The sequence below is a fragment of the Cetorhinus maximus genome, chromosome 2 (assembly GCF_964194155.1).
Source record: "Cetorhinus maximus chromosome 2, sCetMax3.hap1.1, whole genome shotgun sequence".
Taxonomy (NCBI): Eukaryota; Metazoa; Chordata; class Chondrichthyes; order Lamniformes; family Cetorhinidae; genus Cetorhinus; species Cetorhinus maximus.
Genome location: NC_135880.1, coordinates 166,964,241 through 166,987,709, shown reverse-complemented (window position 1 = coordinate 166,987,709; position 23,469 = coordinate 166,964,241). Strand labels below are relative to the sequence as shown.

General features: G+C 42.9%; 1 protein-coding gene across 2 annotated transcripts in view; it reads left to right on the top strand.

Annotated features, from left to right (window-relative positions):
* Positions 1–3,280: 3,280 nt before the first annotated feature.
* LOC144699542 (tyrosine-protein kinase JAK2-like) overlaps positions 3,281–23,469 on the top strand; it is a 35,504-nt gene continuing 15,315 nt past the window's right edge. The window contains exons 1-7 of one of the 2 annotated variants that reach the window (XM_078570597.1): positions 3,281–3,391; positions 4,188–4,374; positions 6,939–7,063; positions 11,792–11,926; positions 14,841–14,928; positions 18,082–18,209; positions 21,171–21,285. In XM_078570597.1, coding sequence (XP_078426723.1) covers positions 3,281–3,391; positions 4,188–4,374; positions 6,939–7,063; positions 11,792–11,926; positions 14,841–14,928; positions 18,082–18,209; positions 21,171–21,285 — 889 coding nt within the window. Of the gene's footprint in view, positions 3,392–4,187; positions 4,375–6,938; positions 7,064–11,791; positions 11,927–14,840; positions 14,929–18,081; positions 18,210–21,170; positions 21,310–23,469 lie in introns of both variants that reach the window. The other variant, XM_078570591.1, reaches the window with a different exon arrangement.

Sequence of the window (23,469 nt, the reverse complement as noted above, 5' to 3'; positions counted from 1 at the left end):
AAAAGCTTGCTGAAAGTGGTAGGTTTTAAGCAGCATCTTCAAGGAAGTGAGGCAGAGAGGTGGAGAGGTTTAGAAAGGGAATTCCGGAACTTAGGGACTGGACAACTGAAGACAGGGGCATCAATGGTGGAGCCATTAAAATCGAGGCTGCTCTAGAGGCCAGAATTGGAGGAGCACAGAGATCTGATAGGGTTAGAGGATGTTATGGAAATAATGATGTCTGGGGATGTGGGGGAATTGGAAGACAAAGGTGAGACGTTTAAATTTTCAGGTAGCAGGTGTGATATGACCAGAGCTAAGAGAATGTGGCTGGGTACGACATGGGTTCAGGGAAGAAGATAAAACTAAGTCAAAGAAATAAGTAAAAAATGCTAAAGAATGTTGACCAGCATCTTGTAACCTCTTTCAAAAGACTGGCTGAGTTGGCTGGGCAGCCAGTGTGGATCAGATTGGTGCAAACAGCACGGAGTTCGATCCCCGTTCTGGCTGGATTGCACTTGGGACCTGCCTCCTTGCCCTATCTTTGGTGAGGTTGTGGTGCTATGGGTCGGACCTGCATTTGCGCAGAGAACTCGAGAAGAAGTTCATTTTTTAAGCTGTGTGTGGGTTTTGTTCTCTATTTGATTCTTGAGTTAGTGCTGCCCCCAAGTGAATCCCTGTAAATTCTCATGTGTGTTTTGGGGATTTCCAATGACTCTTACCTCTGCTTACCTGTCTAAGCCTGATTCAAATTTTGTGGCGCCATTGCTGGTGATCAGATTCCAATGTCTTATAGAAGACAACTGAAGAGAAGTGAACATTAAGTGCTGAGAGTTGCTCCTATTGCAAGAATAATTGGAGTTCCAAACTGGGAAGTGAGTGGTTAACTATCAGGAAGCTGGATAGGCAGTAAACACTGCTTCATTACTATGCCAACAAGACCATACTTCCCTTATATTTCAAAACAAAAATGTCAAAAGACAGCACTTTGAAATCTTTGGAAGTAATAGAAGCATTGAATGAAAATTGGTTGTCCATTTGGCCAACTTTTATTTTGCCTTTTCAATCTATGTGCAGTGCATGCACCGAGATTACATATGGTCTTATAACCTGCTCCATATATAGTATCTGAGAGATGCATTAAAATTAGTCCAATCCAGTATCAATTTGGCCGCTGGCTGTAACATTTTCAGAGGTGAGTAATAGAGCAGAACTGCACACTGCTGATGCTGCCACCCCCCCTGGTACTTCTGTGCTTCACAAACGCAATTTTCACCCCTGCTATTCATGGATTAGGTGAAGAAGTGTGACTGAAAAATATGAATGCTCTGCCAATAGCACCCCCACTTAGCTGCGCATTTTTACAGGATTGGAGAGCAGGGGTCAATTCCCAGACTAGTCCAACCTTCTGAGTCCATTAAAATGAATGGAGCTACTGATCCTGTGGGGCAGAAACAGGTAGCTTCTCACTGCATCTGCTTGAGGTAGGGAATTTCAGACCCAAACCCACCTTCTGGCTCAGTGCAATGATGGTACCAGTATGGTCTCTTTGTTTGTCCTTCAAGGCGAAGATGACCATGTTCATCATCTGGGGTGTTCGGTAGGGTTCCGATGGGTGAGTAACTGCTGAGGCCAATCCACGCCCTGAAGGCTCTGCTGAAAATGGGACAGGATACTGCAGATGGTAGAGTTTTGGACGAGTTGTTGACCCGGGATTTCCTCTCCTTGCGTTTTCTTTCTGCTTCTTAAAAATGCTTGTTTTCAAAAGAGGCCACACTTTTTTATTTGGTTGCACTCGGTATCATGATCCTGGGTGAGCTTTTCTCAGGACTCGAAGTCAATATAATAACTCCTAAGTGAAACCTTCAGAGTGTCTTTGTAACACTTCCTTTGACCACCATGAGACTGCACCCCAGACTCGAGCTGTCCTTAGAAGATTCACTTTGGTAAATGAGTGTCAGGCATTCTGGCTGCATGAGCAGCCCAACTCAGTTGTGACTGTCTCCATATGCTTGGCATGCCAGCTGGGGTGAGCACCTCAAGCGTCTGGTACTTTTTCCTGCCATCTGACGTTTAGAAGCTTCCAAAGGCAGCTCAAGTGCTCATGGTTGAAAGTGGCATGCTGCTGGTACACCGCCCAAGTCTCACATGCATAGAGCAGGTTGGCAGGACTATTGCTTTATAGTCTTTCAGTTTGGTAGGCTGGCTTACTCCTCTTCATTCCCAGATTGATGTTGCAATTCTGTCAAAGGCTACGCTTGCTTCAGAAATTCATGCATGTGACTGGTCGTCAATATAGATAGCTCAAGAGAGGGTGTGCTGCCGAGATAAGTGAACTTATCCACCGCTGACAGGTTCTGGTCATGGGCTGAAACTTGGGCTTAAGATCAGGCTTTCTTGGAGCAGGTTGGAAAATGGGTATGTCCTGGGAGACCTTGGTCTTTGCTTGGAGCTGTCTCAGATTGAACGGATTCCCAACCATGCAATGTATGATTTTGATGCCGGGATCGCTATCACGGAAGGCGTCGGATAGCATGACAGAGGAGACATGCTGAAGGGGGTTGGCTCTAATATGCAGCCTTGCTTAACTCCGTTACTGACTGGAAATGGATCAGATGACTTGCCATCATCCAGGACACACACAAGCATGACATCATAGAACTGTTAGAACCATTATGATGAATATCTCAGGGCAGCCGAATTTCTCCATTAGCTTCCAAGGTCCCTCATGGCTGAGTATATCAAAGGCCTTGGTCAGGTCAACAAACATGGTATAGAGGACTATGTTCTGTTCTTGGCACTTCTGCTGGAGCTGTCCAACTGAAAACGCCATATCAGTGGCTCCTCAACCTTTTCTGAAATCCTACTGACTCTGACACAGATCCTGGTCGAGGTGTTGCACTAAGTGGTTCAGAAGGATCCTGCTGAAGATTTTCCTGGCAATGGAGAGGAATGGGATTCCTCTCTGGTCATCGTAAGATTGCTGAGTTCCTCTCCATTTGCGCAGGTGGACAATGGAAGCATCTTTGTATTCCTGCGGGATGGTTCTTTGCTCCCACAGAGACTGAAAGAATTCAGTGAGCTTCTTGATCAGGCATTGACCTCCAGCCCGGTGGACCTCAGCTGGGTTGCCTTAGCCCCTGGAGCTTGGCTGCTAGACAGGAGTTTGACTGTATTCATTGTTTCTAACCGAACTCTTGTGTGACACCTATCATGGTATGCAAATCTTCAAAGGACAAAATGCTAAAGAAAGTAGTTTCTTCAGAAATCATTTAATTACTATTTTCTTTTCTGCAACAGGATGGACTTTGCTGTGCATAAACTCAGGAAGGCAGGAAATCAGAAAGGCTTTTACATTCTTCGATGTAGCCCCAAAGAGTTTAATAAGTACTTTCTCACTGTGGCCATAGAGGTAAGTGTGTACATTTGTAATAGTGGTTCATATTGTTTGTGCATGGGAAAGTACAGAACCAAAAATGACCATCCGGCAGCGCCCAAATTAGAATATCTTTGAATCACCTATTCTTTTAAGCATCCACCCAATTTTCCTTTTAGTATTTACACACTGTCTGCCTTTACTGTCACCTAAGGCAGCCAGTTCCAAGTACTCACCATTCTCCTTGATAAGATAGTTTACATACCTCCCACCCTCTGAAACCTCATTCTGGGGTTTGTGGGAATCTCAAATGTATTAATCTATTCTCATACGAATCACGGATGGTGTGTCGCTGAACCTACTCATCATCTGAGTCACCACCCTCAGGCTTCTGAACCTCTCCTAATTAGTCATTTGGTACCTCCCACTTCAGGGAGGTCCTCAAAAATCAGATAACATCTGTCAGGGCTTTCAATGAGAGCTGGGTAGACGGTAGTTCAACATACTGTTGTCCTTGGAGATTTAACTCTGGGGGGGGTTATACTTAAAACAATGCTAAGCGCAGTAGTTGCTCAGTGTAATCAGAATTTAGTGTAATAATTTGATGAGTATGATTGTGATTGTTTCCAAGAGATCCTTTTCTTTCTTTCCTTCCCTGCCTTCACTTCCTCCTTCCTTGCCTCCCTCCCCTCCTAATAGTCGAACATTTCCAATGTTTAAAGCGATCAATGAGGAAGAGATGGCACTAGCTTCAGATTGATTCCCAAGATGACTATCCATAATAATGGGGGAATGTATTGTCTTAAGCTGTCCTCTGATTATTTTTATTTAGAAAGACAATGTGACTGAATGCAGACACTGCTTGATTACCAAGAATGAAAATAATGAATACAATCTGAATGGAGCAAAGAAGAGTTTCAGCAGCCTCAGAGAGTTGCTAAACTGCTACAAAAAGGAGATTGTCCGTTCCGATGGTGTTATCTTCCAGTTTAGCAAATGCTGTCCACCAAAACCAAAAGGTAATGTTTCCACTGACCAAAATTATTCGGTCTGTTCAGAGGTAAATGTAACCATCGGTCCGTTGCTGTCTCCAAATTCTACATGTTATCTCTCATTAATTGGGACTGTGCAAATGTTCTGGCCAATACTCTTGTACAGATTCAGAGGTGTGAGCCCTGATTTTAACCTGGGCAGGACAAAAGGCTGGTGGGGTGGGGGTGGGGGGTGCGGTGGTGGTAGCTACCAGGTAAGTATTAAACCCTCCTGACCTCAGCAGCAGGAGTTTAATTTGTGGGCCACGTCTGTATGTCCTCTGTCAGCTGCTGGCCCGAAACCAGTGAGAAAAGGTACTTAGCGGGTGGAAGTGGCATATTAGGTGGCATGAGGCTGCCAGCTGAGGCCAAAGGAATGGTGCCTCGCATTCGAAGAAGTGGCAAGGAGGGTCTTGCAATCAGGACATTGATGCCATGCATGGACAGGGAATGCCTAAATATTCTTTTTGGGGGCCCGGAGGAGCACTCTTGCTGTACCTGGCCCTATAAGAAAAGGCGGGGGTCATTGAATATTTTAAAGGCGGAGATGGATAGATTTTTGTTAGGCAAGGGAATCAAAGATTATCGGGGGTAGATGGGAATGTGGAATTCGAAACGCAAGCAGATCAGCCCTGACCTTATTGACCTCCTTTTGGCTCCAACCCTTTGTTCCCCTAATTTGACCTGGTGATGAAAAACATGGCGGATTCCTCAATCAGAACACTAGTTAAAATAGTACTTGGGCTCTGCAGGCATCATTGGTGCTCAATCTGCAAATCTGAAGAAGGCCCCTCAATTGAATTCTGTCAGAAGGGAGTCTGTTGTCAGTGGGCAAGACCTTCTGGGCAATTTTAACTGCCCTCTGGCCGGATAGGGTTAAAATCGCTTATGTAGCTTTCCCTCTGTCCATGTGATCCAGATGGATTGAGCATGCTGTGCCATCTGTAGAAAACCACCAAAATTTGAAATGTTAGCCATGATTGGGTTTAACTACAGTTCTTCTAGTAAGATTTATTTGGTGTTGTAACAAGGTCCCAAGGATGTTTGCATAGCAGCAAAAATCACCAGTCAAACATACGCCGATAACCACTAGGCTAGTAGCTAGGTAGAAAGTAGCTTGGGATTTTGATCCTTGAAAACTGTAGAACGAAGGGAAGACTGAATAAGATACAGAGTTTGAAATCCTGGAAAAGAATAAGAGCAGATGAATATGCAGCAAGTCTTGATTTTTCAAGTCTTTAGAGAGGAAGAACAGTAGGTGAGATGGTGTATTTGCAGCTCAACAGAAAATGAGAAATAAAAGTTCAGAGGAACACTAACTGAAGTAATATAAATAGAGACACCTCGGACAGGCTGCAATGAAGAGAGGCAGAACTATCAATAATCTGTGTCAACCTGGAAACTTAGCAAAAATTAACAATTTTTTTTTGCCAATCAAAAATGACCCTTAATGTAACTATGTTTAAGGATAAAGGATTAGACTTAAGAGTGTCACAATTTAAACAGCTAATATCTGCTTAAGACTTAGATTACCTATGTTGTAGTGCACTCAAACTGAATAAGCAGTATGGTTAGATTTGAAGATTTGGTAAAGGAGATGTGAGTGTTAAAAGGAATGAGATTTTTCTTTCACATGGAGCTTTTGGAGGCATGCATCCCTTCCACGAATGATTTTGGTTTTTGACACTTGATTTATTGCTTTGTTTGGCATTTTGGAATAATTCTGTAGACCTTGAATTTTTTTTAAAATTAAATAAAATCATAACTCTTACTCGCTACGTTGTTTTAAAACTCTACCATTTCTGGGAGATCGGTGGCAGAAATGCTCAAATAAATCTAGTTAACGCATTTACTCTAGAAAATATCCTCTGCCTCTCAAGCAAAGCAGTAACTTAAAGAAAATAAATCTTCAGAAGATAACGATCACACATACTCCAGAAAGTTTCCTTGAAGAAAATGGAAAATGTTTAAAAGCTGCAGTCAGTAGAATGTTTTTATATAAAATTTATTCGGGAATAAACACCAAGTAAGCATGCCTATCTCTGGCTCTCAGAGCCCACAGCTCATTTAAATTTGCTGCCTGGTGTTCATGCATAATCAGCATTGGGTGGAAGCATGATAGAATTAAAGGGCACGGAGAAGGCCAGTGGACCCTTTATACCTATGTCAACCCTTTGAAAGACCTTCCTGTTAGTCCTACTCCCACGCACTTTCCTCATAGCCCTGCAATTTTTTTCCATCAAGTATTTATCCAATTTCCTTTTCAAAGTTGCTACTGAATCTGCATGGCACCTGTCCAAGGTTAACATTGGTAAGAGGTCTCCAAGTGGGTGCCTGGCCTCCCTCCCTCAGGTAGAAAGTAAGAATACTAAGGACCAGAGAAGAGGGAGGAAGTTACTTGCTAGATGAGGATAGATAAATCTCTCGTCAGTTAGAAGAATAATGATTATAGTTAGTGTGTTAAATGGTTACTGAACCGCAATCCTGTAATGTTCAATGTGTTTTATTGAATAGTTTGCTTTTCATTTATATATATTTATGTACATCTGCAGATAAATCTAATCTTCTGGTCTTGAGGAGCAACAGTGCTTCTGATCTGCCAACATCGCCAACATTGCAGAGGCACAATGTCAGCCAAATGGTATTTCACAAGATCAGGAAAGAAGATTTGGTGTTTGTAAGTAGTTGAAACGTATTGCTGTGCGTGATTAGTTGTGCTTTGCAACTGGCTTGGAACAGAAGCTGGCAAGGAATTCTTTTGCCTTTTTAAGTTGTACCTGTGATATTGTGGAGTGTCCCAACCTCTTTTTTTTTAAAGTAACTTTCTTAGTATATATCCAGCATATTAATTTTGATACAGATTTAACAAAATGGATTGAAGTTTGCATTGGCCTAATCTCAAAGGTACATTTGCTTCATAAAAATGTTAATGAGGTTGATACATTTTGCAAGAAAGGTTTAAATGATCTTGGGGGTCAAGCAGGGCGCTGACTAATGTTGTTTATTAGAGGGCTTGCTGGGTTTGAAGTCAACTTTAAGGAAGTGGCATCCTCTTCTTCTCTCTCCATTTGGATAAACTGAAATGGATCTGCTAATCTGAGTTTAGGTCCCAGTGGACTCAAATTGCCAGTAGTGTTCAATCACTCATGAATTTAGCACCAAGATTACTTGAAGTGCCAAGTGGCAGTGCCACCCTAGGGTGTTCCCTGATTGCCATCCAGGGCCTAATAAGGATTCCAAACTGGGCTCCTTCCTACAGAGGATACTGACATTAACTGAGTTAGACCTGAAATGATGGATTATCATAAAGCTGGGGCCATGACTTTGTTATACTGACTAAAACATCAGTGCTAAATCCCTGGTCATCACTGAGTTATCCTTTGTCAGTTGGCATTGTGGCTGGAGTCTTGCAGTTGACCACCATGCCTCTGTGTCATGGTGAGGGAAATCAGGTAGGGTTTGCACTCTTGCTATCCAGCGACTCTTGCTAGAATGTATAGCTCATCATTACTAGGGGAGATGGTAGCATTGTGGCCATGTCACTGGGTTAGTAATCCAGAGGCCCAGCCTAATGCTCTGGGGATATGGGTTCAAATATCACTATGGCAGCTAGTGGAATTTAAATTCAATTAATAAATCTGGAATATAAAGCTAGTCTGAGTAATGGTGACCATGACAATTATCATCAATTGTAAAAACTCATGTGGTTCATTAATGTCCTTTAGGGAAGGAAATCTGCCATCCTTAATCTGCCAGTCTGGCCTACATGTGATTCCAGACCACTCTTAACTGCCCACTGAAATGGCCTAGCAAGGCACTCAGTTCAAGGGCATTTAGGGATGGGCAACAAACACTGGTCTTGCCAACAACAGTCACATCCCATGAAAGAATTTTTTTTAAATCAGGAGACAAGTAGGGAATTAGAGGTATGTTACATCAGACAGGGATCCAGATAAATCATTTTAACTTGAAGTAGGACTGCCCTTTAACTTGACAGTGCATTTATATATAGTTCATTTTGACGGACTGAATCCTTGTGGTTACTGCCTACTGTAATACTTTTATGCTGGGATGTCCAGCAGCGAAGAGTGGGAAGTGAAAAAAATTATATAAGAATCTCTTGAACTCCTGTATGTAGAAGAATAATTGCTGATGATCAATATTGGCTGATGATGTAACAGCACCCTCTTATGGCCATTTGTCTATCTATATTTATAAACCAAAAGTGGAATAACCAGTTCAGTTGGCTTTAAGAACTGCATGCATATGTTCCAATGATTTGGTCCTGACAAGATATTACAGTCTACCGACGAGAGTGGGACTGTGGATTTCCCTAGCCGAGCAAATTTGGGTTTTAAAGGTTTCCAGTGAACCAACAGAGGAACGTTGAGTTTTTATTTTGGTGGTGAAAACCATGGAGGATTTCTCAATCAATGGTGAGAAATAGGCTTAAAAATCTGGTCCTAGAAGGTAAGCTGTTTGTACACATGGGTGGGCTGACCTTCAAAGATGGCAGCATCAACACAAAAGGTGTTATTTAAGCAACTAGAAGAGCGTAAACGTGACTGAGAGCCTTTAGGTGTGTGTGTGGAGCAGCTAGAGATATTTTTCACTACTAATGACATCCTCAACGTTCCTGATAATCCAGATTACCAACCCCATCTGAGGTACAGCCTAACAAGAAAGGTGTATTTTTCTTTTCAGACATAGAAGGATTGCCAGTCACAGCAGATGACATTGGCAGAACAATTCACAGGGATCCAGTATAGTATTACTATATCACAAATGGGTGGCCAGCACAGACACTGGATTTCGAAATCAGGTCATTTTTTATGCAAAAGAATTAGTTGTCAGTTGATAAGGTGTCATGTGATATGACATGAAAGAGATCATAAGCTGTTTAAATCGAGCCTTACTTTCTGCTTATTGAAAAATGGACTTTGCTGGATCAAAAACATGGCTACTACAGGTTAAATAATTTGCAAGTTGGCTACAGTTCTGGAAACTTCCAACAGCAATTACAGGATAAAACTCAGCCCTCATTCTTCTCACACTTATCATTGTATGGACATATTACAATCAATGAAACAAGGAAGCAGCAGATGGTCTGTTTCCCCAATCTGTACCTATAACAAAGAGAGCACCATCAAAACTCTTTATACCAGCAGAGGGGCTAATAACCACCACCTATCTCCTCAGGTGAACACTAGATTTTGACCAGAGGCATAGAAACTGATTGATTGTTACCCTGAAACCGACTCATCAGTGGGCACTCCCACATGATCTATGCTCCTTTGGCTTTTGAAAAGTTTTAATGTTATATTCAGGGACTCCCAGGGCAGTCTGCTGTTAAACATCCAGCCTATCAGTACCAAAGCCAGGATTCCAGGCTGACAACAAAGCCTGTCTCAAGTCGAAACCTCCTCGAAGCCTGGTTCCCTGGAAGATTTCTGCCATTGTCTGTAGGGTGAACTAAGCCTCTGGTTACCAATCGCATCCTGCTGCGCCATCACCAACTTTGAAGGAATTGGACAACTCCTGCTTTCAACCAGCTGAACCTGCCTGAACTTTAACTCCAACGTGAAGGAACTCTCACTGGACTCTGACAACAGGACCCTGACATTCATGAATCCATAGTTGTTTTTTCTGAAGTTATTCATAGTTGTAAAACTCTTTTTATTCCCTATCTCATGTGCGTGCGTGCGTGTGTCCTGGATAAACAATCCTTCTGCATTAACCCATAAGAGAGTTTGCTTAACGTCACTTGCATATTGATGTCACAAACAGAGGGTCTGCGAAAACACGCCACAGCCTACTTCAAAAATTAAAACCTCTGCATACAGACAGATGGCAAGCAAAATGTCCGTAACAAAAGGTTGTGTTATGTGTAGAGCCAGAGTGGTAATTCCTGAAAGGTGCAGATTGCATTGCTGTGTGATTGACATGATCAACACTTAGGGATGTGCTTGACAAAGAGTCTAGCAAAAAGCTATCTTTGGTGGCCAGGGTTTGATAAGGACATAGAAGACATAGTGGAACAGTGTACAGTAGGCCAAGCATTAGAAAAGAAGCTGCCATCGGTACCTTTGCAACCCTGGGAATGGCCTGCAAGAATGTGGCAGAAACTGCACATCGATTTTGCAGAACTTAAAGGGCAACAGCTATTCATTGTGATAGATAACAATTCCAAGTGCGTTGAGGGGTTTCTGATGAATCAAACCACAACTGGTTAAACTCTAGATACTTTGCGCAGTTTGTTTGCAGCTTATGGGTTCCCAGAGGAAATTGTGTCTGACAACAGTCCTCAGTTTTGTTCAGAAGAATTTTCAAATTTCGTGAGAATGAACAGGGTAAAACACTAGAGTTCCACTGTATCATCTTACTTCAAATGGAACAGCAGAGTGCGTTGTTAAGCATGCTCTTGGTAAACCAATGCTAGATGCAAATTGGAAAAAAGTCAGTTGTCATTGAATCACAAACTGGTGAATTTTTTGTTTATTTATTATAACACGCCTCACATTACTACTGGGAGAATGTGGCCTGAATTGTTTCTTAGAGGAGCGAGTTTTTCATTGCTGAAGCCACATTTAGCACAGTCAGTAGAAGAACAACAACCCAGGCAGAAAGAGAGTCATGATAGGGGTAAAGTGAGAGAAAAAAGTCTGATGTTAAACCGAGAAGGTTAAGGTGAAAGATCATCATTATAGGTGATTGAAATGGCCAACATGAAGAGTCATGAAAATATGTGGCCCTTGCACATACTTGGTCAAGGTGTTTGGTAGTGGAAAGGTTAGATTTGTACTTATAGATCATGTTTTGCCTTCAGAGGTTCACAAAGAAGAAGTGAGTTGGGAAGAATCAAATGAGTGAAGAATTGGATAGTTGGGATATGAGTGTAGTACCAATAGTTACTCCAATACAAAATATGCCTGAAACCAGTTCAGATCCGAGTCAGAATCGGATAGACATGCCTGATGAAGTGAAAAATTCAATTAAAGGTCAAGGGCAATGTCAGTCTTTGTTAGAGAAAACTCCTCCTCAGTCTCAGGCCAAGGTTGACCAAGGTGCTTCCCAAGTTTTGAAAGTTTGGGTTAAAAACCTTAGAAATATAGGAAACCAGTGGTTAAGTTGGATTTATAAATACATTAAAAACAAAATGTGTATAAGAATTTATGGAATTTGAACTTTGTGTAACTTTTTCATTAAGGAGGGAGGAGTGTAATAGCACCCTCTTGTGGCTATTTATGTATGTTTGTATATAAACCAAAACCAGAATAAACCAGATTAGTAGGGTACTAAAACTCCATGTGTATTCACCAGTGTTTTTGTCCTACTGAGATATCACAGCTGGTATGATTAGTAATACATATCCCTAAATAAATTACTTGTGTTCCTTTGTTAACAGGGTGAAAGCCTGGGGCAAGGAACATTCACCAAAATCTTCAAAGGAGTAAGGGAAGAATTGGGAGATTATGGTCAAATACACAAGACAGAAGTTCTCTTAAAAGTCCTGGAAAAGGCACACAGAAATTATTCTGAGGTTTGTTTGCCCATGAAGGGATTTCAAACTTTACAATATCTTTTTCAGAAAATGCAAAAAATATTATGCAAGTTTTTTTTGTACAGAGGTGCATCTATTTATCATTGCATCTATAGATTGATAGCAGATAAAGATATATTTAGGGGTACTATATGAATGCCTCCACTGAGACTCATTGTATAAATGCAAGAAATGAAGTGGTACTGAATATACAGACCAGCCCACTCAGAAACAATAGTGCTACACTTGACCTCAGCATTACCAAACGAGATGCAGGGAAAATTGGTCAATTGTATTCCTTATTGTGGACAGGGATTAAGCTAAGTTTGGAGTTGACCTTTTTATGGAATCCAACAGTTAAATGGGGCTCCAGAACAGCAAACTGATCTACCTGTTTTTCCAGCCTTTCATTCTCAAATCCTGATTCTGTAGTGTGCTTAATTCCCTGATGCACCAACTCTTATTCCCCAGTTTCCAACTCCTGAATTTATGAAAAGAGAAGCCAAATCCAAATTTGCTTTATTGGGGAAAAAAAAAAGGATGATTCTAATTCAGGTATTTTTAAAAAAGGGAAGAAATAAGCTAACTTATGATCTTCGAGCCACAGGGCAGAAGTACAATTAGCCAGCCTTGCGTGTGATTCTGGATTTGATTTTTTTCTGTGCAAGTAGGCAAAGTGAAACAGGACGTAGCAAAATCAGCTAACATTGAATTGATTTAACCCCTTTTTGAAAAGTGGCATCTATGTGTTAGGGCAGAGGATTGAAGATCATCAGGTTGAATCAGGTAGCAGTGTGTCCCATCTACATGATGCACTACAACAACTCACTAAGGCTTCTTCAGCAGTCCCTCTAAAACCCGCAACCTCCATCAGTTGAGATAGATTATTGTTTGTTGGATAAGGGTATCAACGGATATGGAGCAATGGTGAGTAAATAGAGTTGAGGTGCAGACCAGCCATGATCTAATGGGGTGGCCTGCTCTTGCTCCTGATCTCCCCTAGAAGGAGAGCCTCCCCTAAAGGGCAGCAGGTGCGTGGGAAGACCATCATATCCAGGTTCCACTCCAAACCATGCACCATCCTGATTTGTCCATCTATTTGCTGTTCCTTCGTCATGGCTGGATGAAAATCTTAGAGCTCCATACCTAACAGCAGCTTCACCATGCAGACTGCAGGTTTAAAAACACCCACCACCATCTTCTCAAGGGCAAGTAAAATACTGGTTTTGCCAGCAACACTCACATCCCAAGAATGAATTAAAAGAATATAAGCTAAGACAACCAAGGGCTGCACTGAACACTGTGCTGCTATGACAATGGAGATGTCACCTGCAAAGGCAACTGATTGAACTGATGGCAAGCCAGTGGAAGCATCTACAGGCTAGACTGCCCTGGCTTCCTAACCAAGAGCTATCCCCGCAACATGGATATAAGACCAAGGAAATTAAAGTGAGGTTTTAAAAGAGGAGCACAGCTTTTTTGCTGTCTAATAATTTGATACCTCCTTGGAGTTTAGCTTCCCTGAAAGAGGGATTCAAGGAAAGTATGTCACAAAAAGCACCTCCAGTCCCACACTTTTTTTTCTCACTCTTATTTCTCAGAATAAGGGGCGTGCCTTCTGAGGCCTCCTGAGATGAGGAGGAATTTCTTCACTCGGAGCGTGGTGAAGCTTTGGAATTCTCTGCCCCAGAGGGCTGTGAAGGCTCAGTCATCGAGTATGTTCAAGACTGAGATTGATAGATTTCTACATACTAAAAACATCAAGGGGTACAGGGATAGTGCAGGAAAAAGGTGTTGAAGTAGAAGATCAGCAATGGCCTCATTGAATGGCAGAGTGGGCTCGAAGGGCTGAATGGCCTATTCCTGCTCCTATTTCTTATGTTCTTGTGGTTTTAAGTAGAACATCATATTTTTCTCTCCGCTAATGTATTTTGCCTTGTGTTGGAGAGTAGGACAGGAATCCTTTTTCCTCTTTTATTCCACCCTCAACACAGAAGTACACACACAGCAATTTCACAAAACCTACTCTGCCCCTTGACCTCTGCCTGACACTTCTTTAGAGGACCAACTTACACTCCTGAGCATAGCATAGATCTTCATTCATGTCAAGCCTACTAAGCTTGCTATAAACTGATAAGTGATAAGCTGCAAGGATATTTCATTCCCCCCCACCCCCAACCCCGATAGATCAGTATATGGAAAGTCAGTGCTGGAATTAGTGAGGGAATTAATGGGAAATATGTCTTAGTCCCAAGGCAGTTCAGCTGGTATTGGATAAAATGGGTTTAAAATGCATTTGCTTGCTGGGCCTGAAGAGTTCCATCCATCAGAGCAAGCTTTGCCACAACATTACAGGCCCTAATTGCTTTTTTTTTCATTCATTCAAGGGATGTGAGCTTCGCTGTCTAGGCCAGCATTCATTGCCCATCCCTAATTGCCCTTGAGAAGGTGGTGGTGAATTGCCTTCTTGAACTGCTGCAGTCCAGTTTCATCTAGGCTATTATTGCAATATCTCTCAGTTACCTTTTCTGTTTTTATTTTGGCCTCAATTCTTCTCCAGTCAAAATATCAATAAAATGAGAGTGGGTTTCAAAATGCAGGGAACTTCTGGCTGTTTTGGGACATTGACCTTGCTTGTGTCTCTCATGCTGCCCTTATTGAGAGGCATAATATTACTTAGTAAATAATAATAACGCAGGTAAAATGACAAATAACCTGCTTTGACTTTCTTTACCTACAGCGACTATTAAACCAAAAAGTCAGAGAGAAAAATTACAATGCTAGAGAAGCAAGATATAGCACGTTTATCATGTCTCTCAATATGTGAAGTGTCTTGAAATACTTGCCTGAATTTCAAATTCAGTAACTGTTACTGAAGCAAAAGTATCTTATTATCTTTGGCATTCTTCTTCAGAGCTTTTTTGAGGCAGCAAGCATGATGAGCCAACTGTCCTATAAGCACTTGGTGTTGAATTACGGAGTCTGTGTATGTGGCGAAGAGAGTAAGTGAACAGTTTCTGAAGCTTTTATTTAGTGTTGATGCAACTGGTGGATGTTAGGCACTGCAGTTAATCATTCTGTTCTCACCAGAATTTTTACAAATGTGTAACAGAAAGTCCAAAGGCAAAAAGACGCTGGGGGCAGGATTTTTTGGATCGTGGGGTTTCCCGCCCTGCCCACCCAAAGAATTTGGCAGGGAACACATCCTTGCGATCACAACAGCCCCATAGCCATTTATTGCTCAGAGGGGCATTAATTAGCTGGAGACAGGACTTCCGCCCCTCACGTAGGCAGAGGCCCCACCTCTGAGAGCTGCTGTCCAATCTAATTGGTCGGCAGTCCGATAGTCCCAGCAGCGCCAGTGGCAGCAGTAGTCAGGAATTGGCTACAAGCAGTCCCCAGCTTTTAAGACCCGGAGTCCAGAACTAGGTAAGGAAGGGGAGGCGAGGGCCGAAGGTGGATGGGGGTCTTGATAGAGAGGCCAGGGATTTGAGGGGATAGGGCAGTGGGGAGAGGGAACACCCCCGGGAGCAGACTTTGGAGGGCTATGCGCCCAATGTGAAAAGGGTTACCTTGAGGGAAGCAACCCTGCACCCTTCCCATCTGAGGCCTGAGCAGGGTGACCTACTGGACTTCCCCTCCTGCCCCTGAATTCCCCTCCGTCAGACTCAAAATTGAGGTTGAGATGGGAAGCGGCCTTTAAGTGACCAGTAATTGGCCACTTAAGGGCCTCGATTGGGATGATGGCAGGCGGGCTACCCTAGGCCTCGCCTGCCCCATGTAAGGTTGTGGACTGGTTGGGGTGGGTGGGAGGGCAACAGGAAGGCCACGCGGGGAAGTTTATAGCTGCCCTGCCTACAAATCCTCCAACAGGAGACCATAAAATCCTGCCCTTGATGTTTGTTCATTGAAGTCAAGTCAGCATTAACTCTTGAAAAAGGGTTTAACGACTGAAAATATCCACCAACATTCAGCCAAAAATGAAATATTTACATCTGAGTGTTATAAATGAGAAAAATGTAACTAGTTTCTTAATATAGAGGATTCTAGGGATAAAGTGCCAAGAGAGTTCTTTTCTGTTCATTCAGTGCCAGCTTAAACTCAACACTATCCAGGGCAAAGCTGCTTGATTGGCACCCCATACACCAACTTAAACATTCACTTCTTCCACCACCGGCACAGTTTATACCATCTACAAGAGAGCTACCCAAACTTTTTCCCATTGTGACCCCATTTTTGAGGCTGCAAAATTGCTGTGGGGGGAAGTCTGTGAGAGTGGGTGGAAGGTGGGTGTACACCTGTGAGGCGGGGTTGGTGGGGGCAAAGTGTTTGATCTTCAAGGATTTTTAAACTGTTTCACTGGCACCTTTGGAGCAGGGATCAGGCCTCAAAAATCGGTTAGTCATGTCACACCCAGCATTTTTTAAAAAGTGATGATTTAAAGGGGCCTCACAGCTGTTAACATTCAGTTTGGGTTCCATGGCAGCCATTTCTGCCTCGGAGCTCACAGCCCCAGGATCTTATCTGGAGTCGTGACCCACAGTTTGGGAAGCACTGATCCACAAGATGCATTGCAACAACTCAACAAAGGCTTCTTCGGCAGCCCCTTTAAATCCTGTGAACTCTGCCATCTGGAAGAACAAGGGCAGCAGATGCAGGGAGAAACTACTGCCTACAACTTCCCCTCCAAGATGCACACCATTGTGACTTGAAACTATATCTCCGTTCCTTCCTCACTGCTGAGTCAAAACCCTGGAACTCACTTCCTTAACAGCACTGTGGGTGCACCTGCAACACATGGTCTGCAATGGTTCATAAAGGTGGTTCACCACCACCTTCTCGGGACCAGAAGTAGGCCAATCAGCCCCTCAGATCTGCTGAGTAGGATCATGGCTGATCTCCTATCTCAATTCCATTCTCTCCCATCACCATATCCTTTGATTCTCAGAGTGCCCAAAATCTATTAATCCCTCTCCTGAGTATCTTTAACAACTGAGCATCCACAGCCCTCTGGGGTAAAGTATTGCAAACCTTCCAAATGAAGAAATTTCTCCTCATCTCAGTTCCAAATTGCCCAACCCCTTATCCTAAAACAGTGACTGCTTGTTCTTGACTCTCCAGCCAGGTGAAACAGCCTCTCAAGCATTCGCCCTGTCAAGCCCCCTTAAGAATTTTACACATTGGCTTTACTTTTCGTTTTGAAACCGAGCCCATGAAGCTCAGTTTATGTTTGATAAAAGGGGATGAGGGTGATGCATGAGGGTGATGGTCCACTTGGTTCCTATTCTGAACCATGCTGTGCAGAGGCCAGATGTTTCCCTGTGGTGGAGGTGATGAGTTGGGGTGGGCAGTGGAATTGAACCAAGTCTTCACCGGGTCACTGGCATGGACCTCCTGATTGTCAGCAAAGGATTATATTTGGTGGTTATCTTGGAGCAACAACTCACTTGTCTTCCCAGCAGCACAGGTTGGAACAAAATGCATAGAGAGCTGGGGATAAGATGTGATTTTTAGACCATAAATTTCCCCAATTAAAAGGAAATACAGCTATTATTCCCACTGTTTAATGTTTTAACGCCTTTCCTATTGATAGCACAGTTCAAACTTGCCATTTTGTAGTGAAGGAAGCTTTAAGAAAAACACATGCTTAATTTTCTGTGAATAGACATTTTGCTCACAGTCACTATCATGTGATGCTCATTAAAAAGCTGTAGCACTTTAGTGAAGCCACATAAATTGCCTGTCAAACTGAATAGGTTCAAAAATAAATTGGACCCTTCCCTGCTCTTAAAAACTTCTCAAGGCTGTTCTGAGGAGCTGCGTAATTCCATGGAGAACCCACTTCTATGCTGCCGGTTAGTAAGTATTTGCAGCCAAATTAATCTTAAGGTTCTGGGTGCAGTAGAGGAGGCTTTCAGAAGGAGATAGCATTGAAACAACTGATCTGATTCTGGGATCTACACTCCCTGGAGTAACATCCCTTGTCAGTTCTGCTTTGCCCTGGAACTAATTAATTCATCACCTTGTTTCCTTTGGTTATGAGTACCTCTCAAAAGTTAGAGATAATTAAAATGGATTTCTGTCTTTGAACTTTGAGCCAGTTGTATGTTTATGTTGGATCTTTTCTCTTTTTCTCTGCTTTCTCTTGTGATCAGATGTCATGGTTCAGGAATATGTGAAGTTTGGATCACTGGACACATATCTGAAGAGAAACAAAAACAATGTGAATATCCTGTGGAAGCTGGAGGTGGCCAAGCAGTTGGCTTGGGCGATGCATTTCTTAGTAAGTGAAGTTTCTGAACAGCACTTCAGCAGAAAAAAATTGTATTTGGCAATGTGAGTACATGTGCCTTTAATCTAGTAAAACATCCCAAGGTGGTTCACAAGAGCCTTAGACAAAATTTGGCACTGAGCCACATTAGCAGGTCTTAAGATGTGCCTTACCCGAGAGTAGCAGTTTTTTGGCTGTTAAAAGACAATAAGCAGAATTTCCTGTGCCCACTGGCGTTGGGTGTATTTGGCGGCATGAGGGGACAATATGGCGAGAAGACCAAAGATCAGTTTTACGACATCATGAAACCAGTTTGCAATCCACTCTGCCCGTCAATGGCGGGCCACGTTTCCCGATGTCGGGAACCTCATTGTAATACACCTGCCTATCATTAGAAGCCCAACTTGCTGGAATCATCCCCCCACGCTGGATCATCCGAGATCAGGCTGTCTTGTTTCACAACTGAACGTAAACGACGTGCGCCAGGCGAGCTGCACTTCATTCGGGACTTTGAAGCTTGTTTGCCCACCTTGCTTCAGGCAGCACTCGCGTTCCTCAGCGCCAGGTTTCGCAGGCAGCACCACATCACTTTTAGGGGGGCTCACGGGGAGGTCTCTACTCACAAGACCTGCCATGAAGTGGGGGTGGCTTTTCAACAGCTATGGCTTGCTTGGGAAAGGGGGGAGAAGTGACCTCAGGTGAGGGAAGAGACTGCAAGGCTAGGGCATTACTGGGGAAGGAGTGTATCCCTGGGTGTGTGGGGAGATGCATGTTGATCTGTACAAGTGGCCTCAAGAGGATAAGGGCTGAGGAGGCATCTCCAGAGGAGATGAGGCCACTGGAGATGTGAGGGTACGTGGGTGAGAATGGGTGATGTCCCTTGAGCTGGCAATGAGTGAGATGCTAGTGGATGTGTGCTGGGCTTGAGTGTGAGAGTTTAGAGTGATGTGATGGTTGCCTTACCCTGGTGGTACAGATGAGATTATTCATTCTCTTTCTGCACTGGATGGCGAACCTCTTCTGTGCAGCATTGGCACTGACCACCTCTGCCACCACCTCCCAAGCTGAAGAGGTGACACTGATGGGCCTCCTGTGGCCAGAGCGGGGTACAGGACATTGTGACAGGCTAAAACGGTGTCTAGAAGGTGTCCCAGGGATGCATCACTGAATCGGGTGCTGCACTCTTCTTGGCTTTTGGGGCCAAGTCTTCACCGCTGCCCTCCTGGGCTGGAAGCACTGAGAGGTGTGTGCAAGGCTGTACATTAAATATGGTGCCCAGTGTGACGAAACGGTGAGGCGATGGTGTGACGGGTGGACGAGAGCCTGCCCACCATCAATTTCTCGGGAATGCATAATTAATGAGGCGGGATTGGGATGATATGGCGTGAAAAGCTACCGCACTATATAAGGAGTTCCTTACACTAAATAAGGAATATTTGTGTCATTGGCAAGGCCAGCAATTATCGCCCATTCCTAATTGACCTTGAACTGAGTAGTTTGCCAGGCCATTTCAGATTACAGTTAGGAGTCAACCACATTGTTGTGCGTGTGGAGTCACATGTAGGCCAGACAAGGTAAGGATGGCAGATTCCCTACTCTAAAAGACGTTAGTGACCCAGATGTTTTTTTTTTAACAGCAAAAAATGGACATTTCATGGTCACCATACTGCGGCTAGCTTTCAATTCCAGATTTTATCATTTTGAATTTAAATTCTATCATCTGCCGTGATGGGACTTGAATCCTTGTTCCCAGACCATTAGCCTGGGTCTCTGGTTTAATAGTCCAGTGAAATTACGACTGCGCCACTATCTCCTTCTTTGTTCATTTACTTTGTGCATTTGTCTCTCTGTGGGTAAAACCTCCCCTTAAATGGTCTTTTCCTTTATGGACTCTTCCAATTCTTCCCTATCCATGCAGTTACTTAATGGGAACAGGTTAAGTCCCAATGGCTTCCCCCAACAATGAGCAACAGCATAGACAGTATCAAACCACCAACCAGTTCCCATTTTTTATAACTAGGCAATGAAAAATATAGGGTAGAATTTTACGATCCTTTCCGCCGGTGGGATTTTCCGGAGGCAGTGGACTTTTGAATGGCTCACCACGTTTTACGGCCACAATGGGGCCGTAAAATTCCGCCCATAAACAAGTGCACAGATTTATTTAATACCAAAGGATGAAGGAACAATAAAAGTGATCGTATTCTTTATGAATCCAAATACAGGCTCAAATTGTGGAATGTCTTCGGATTTTGCTCTTGATTAGGCAAGTTAAGCTTCAGTTGTACTTATGAGAATCATGGGAGTGGTTGCAACACAGAAGGAGGCCATTCAGGCTATCAATTTGGCTTGTTCCACTCCCCTGCCTTATCCCTATAGCTCTGCAGTTTTTTTTTTCTTCAGATTATTATCCAATTCCCTTTTGAAAGTCATGATTGAATCTGCATCCACTAGATACTCAGGCAGAGTGTTCCGGATCCTAACTACCCACTGCAGAAAAATGTTTTTTCTGGTGTCGCTTCTGGTTATTTAAAAAGGGCAGATGGAATGGCAGAGGAGGAGGAAGTAACTGATAGTAAAGTGTGACATAAAGACAGAAGTGAGAAAGGATCTTGGCTCAGAAGATCAGGAAATCAAACCAGTACGGGTGGAGGTCAAAATTGGCAAGAGCCAGAAAATGCTAGTGGGAGTAGTTTATCAACCCCCTAACATTAGTTAAATTGTTGGAGAGAGCAATAAACAAAGAATTATTGGAGCATGTAACAAAGACAATGTAAGAATCGTGGGGGACTTCAATCTTCATATAGACTGGACCAATCAAAATGACAAGGATTGGTTTGTAGAATGTTTTTTGTGACAATTTCCTCAAGCAATGCATTGGTATTGCTCATTTATTTTATTATTAAAGCATAGAGGAGACCACTTATTGTTTGGCTTTTGTGGTGAGTCTGATTCTTTTTCCTCCTCATGTAGGAAGACCGAAACCTTGTCCATGGAAATGTCTGTGCCAAGAATGTGCTGATGATCAGGGAAGAGGACAGGAAGACTGGAAACCCTCCATTCATAAAGCTTGCTGATCCTGGAGTTGGTATGACAGTTTTATCGAAAGACGGTAAGGGCACCTGACTACACCTAGGGTTTAATGGATATTTACTTACTAAGTTGTGGAGAGTACATATATCTTTGGCTTTTTCTAGCTTTGTTTAAATCAAAGGTGCTACAGTATAGTGTCTCAAATCCAGCTGTCCAAAAACCGGAGTTGCGTGAAAACCGGATATTTTCAGAATTTTCATAAATTTTAATTGAGTAAACTAAAAAAAAATCTACCTGCTCTATTTGGCATGGCACTGCATTGGTGCAGTGTTGTATGTGACTAGTTATCCTCTTTGCTGCTTGTGTGCAAGGCTATTCCCACGCTCCGAGTGACCCTTGACCCCCATCTGATCTGGCTTCACCCAAACTGCCCATGGACCGCACCGTCTGACCCAAAATCCAGCAAGATCTGAAATCTGGCATGGCCTCAGTCCCCAGGTGCCGGCTTTGAGACGCTGCGTATGTATAATAAGCTTCTGCCTTATTTTATTCAGGTTCCCCCTCCACAAATAGGTAGGATTTTGCAGAAATTGTACAGTATTTCAGCTGGACTCGAAATACTCCTTTGCTCTGAAGTAGACCTAACTTCGGGCTAGCACAATGGTTTATTGATGATCTCAACATTAATTAACATTGATTCAATGTTCCTAATTTCAAGTCTCCATTCTGCTTCCCTACCACCCACCCTTCAGCCCGCAAACACACGCATACATTGTTGTGAGCCCTGATTGAGTATGTATACCAGGTTGGATCCTTCAATCTACTGTTCAGTACTGGGAGTGAGGTTCTCAAGTGCTGTTGCACATATGGATGGTCTTTCATTGGCAAAGTTTTTTTTTTTACTTCAGTTATCTGAAATGCTCCTTCATTAGTGCTTGCATCTATTGGTCATATCCTGAGGAATGCCTGTTCCAACTCAGAGGCAGCCTTGCAAGCTTTTTGACCTCTTTGGGGAGCATTACCAAGGGAAGCAATTTACGTTTGAATTAGGCACAGAATTGGCACAACCTGCCCTGTTTCAACCCCTTAAATTTCAGAGTAGGCTTTGCCATATGTATCAGACTGCACCCAAGCTTTGAGCCTTCTCTGTTGTTTGATACGCTGACTGGATGATTTGCTTCTGCTATGGTGGGGGTGACTACAGAACAGCTTCTCTCCCTCTCTCACCATTTTCAGCTTTCCTGAAGTTTGAATTAAGCTGGGGTATTGTTGACAAGTGCCTGTTGCTTTCTAGAGTCTCAACAAGTGACATGCTCATGTGTGAGACTAGGCAGTAAGTGTGTCCAGGTCAAGCAAAGTCCAATTCTGCCTTTGCTTGTTGTTCGCATTTCTGAAAGCAGATGAGGCTGAGAGAGACTTAAGAATTTAATACTAAGCATGTCTAAAATACTAAGCACGACAATAAACGAAGAGGGGGAGGCGGTGGCATAGTGGTATTGTCACTGGACTGGTATTCCAGAGACACAGGGTAATGCTCTGTGGACCCAGGTTCAAATCCCACTGTGGCAGATAGTGAAATTTGAATTAAAAATCTGATGACGACCATGAAACCATTGTTGTAAAAACCCATCTGGTTCACCAATGTCCTTTAGGGAAGGAAATTTTCTGTCCTTACCAATGACTCTTTAAAAAAAAATGCCCCTGAACAATTAGGGATGCCCATATACCAAGAATGAATAAAAAAAAAATTAACTGCTTAGCTAAAGGCTGTTTATTTATGCTGCATCACTAGGGGGAAGCACTTGCTGCATATGTGCAGTCTCTGTCAGTGTCAGGGTGTCAGCTGCTTGTATTAAAACGAACATGCTGGCTTAACAGAGACTAATAAGTTACCCATTTTTAGGTCCATGTGGTCCTTAACCGACTGCAAGTTCCTCTATCTAGTCTACCTATCATTTTCAACTGTTTCCTCTGTAAAACATGCTTCTGATGATTCAGTAAAAGATGAAGATATATAATCAAAACACTTCAGTAAATGAGGTTCCCAACTTCTAATCAAGAATTGATTTGTAATATCTAGTTTAAGGACTCTTTTTGGGAGGAAGAAATTAAAAAGTATTTGAAAACGCTTAACAAAAATATCATTACTCAACATGGGCCTTGAACCCATGGCTCTTCGATTGTGGGTCCTATTATCTACTAACTACAGCAGAATTAGAATCAGAGGTAATGATAAAAC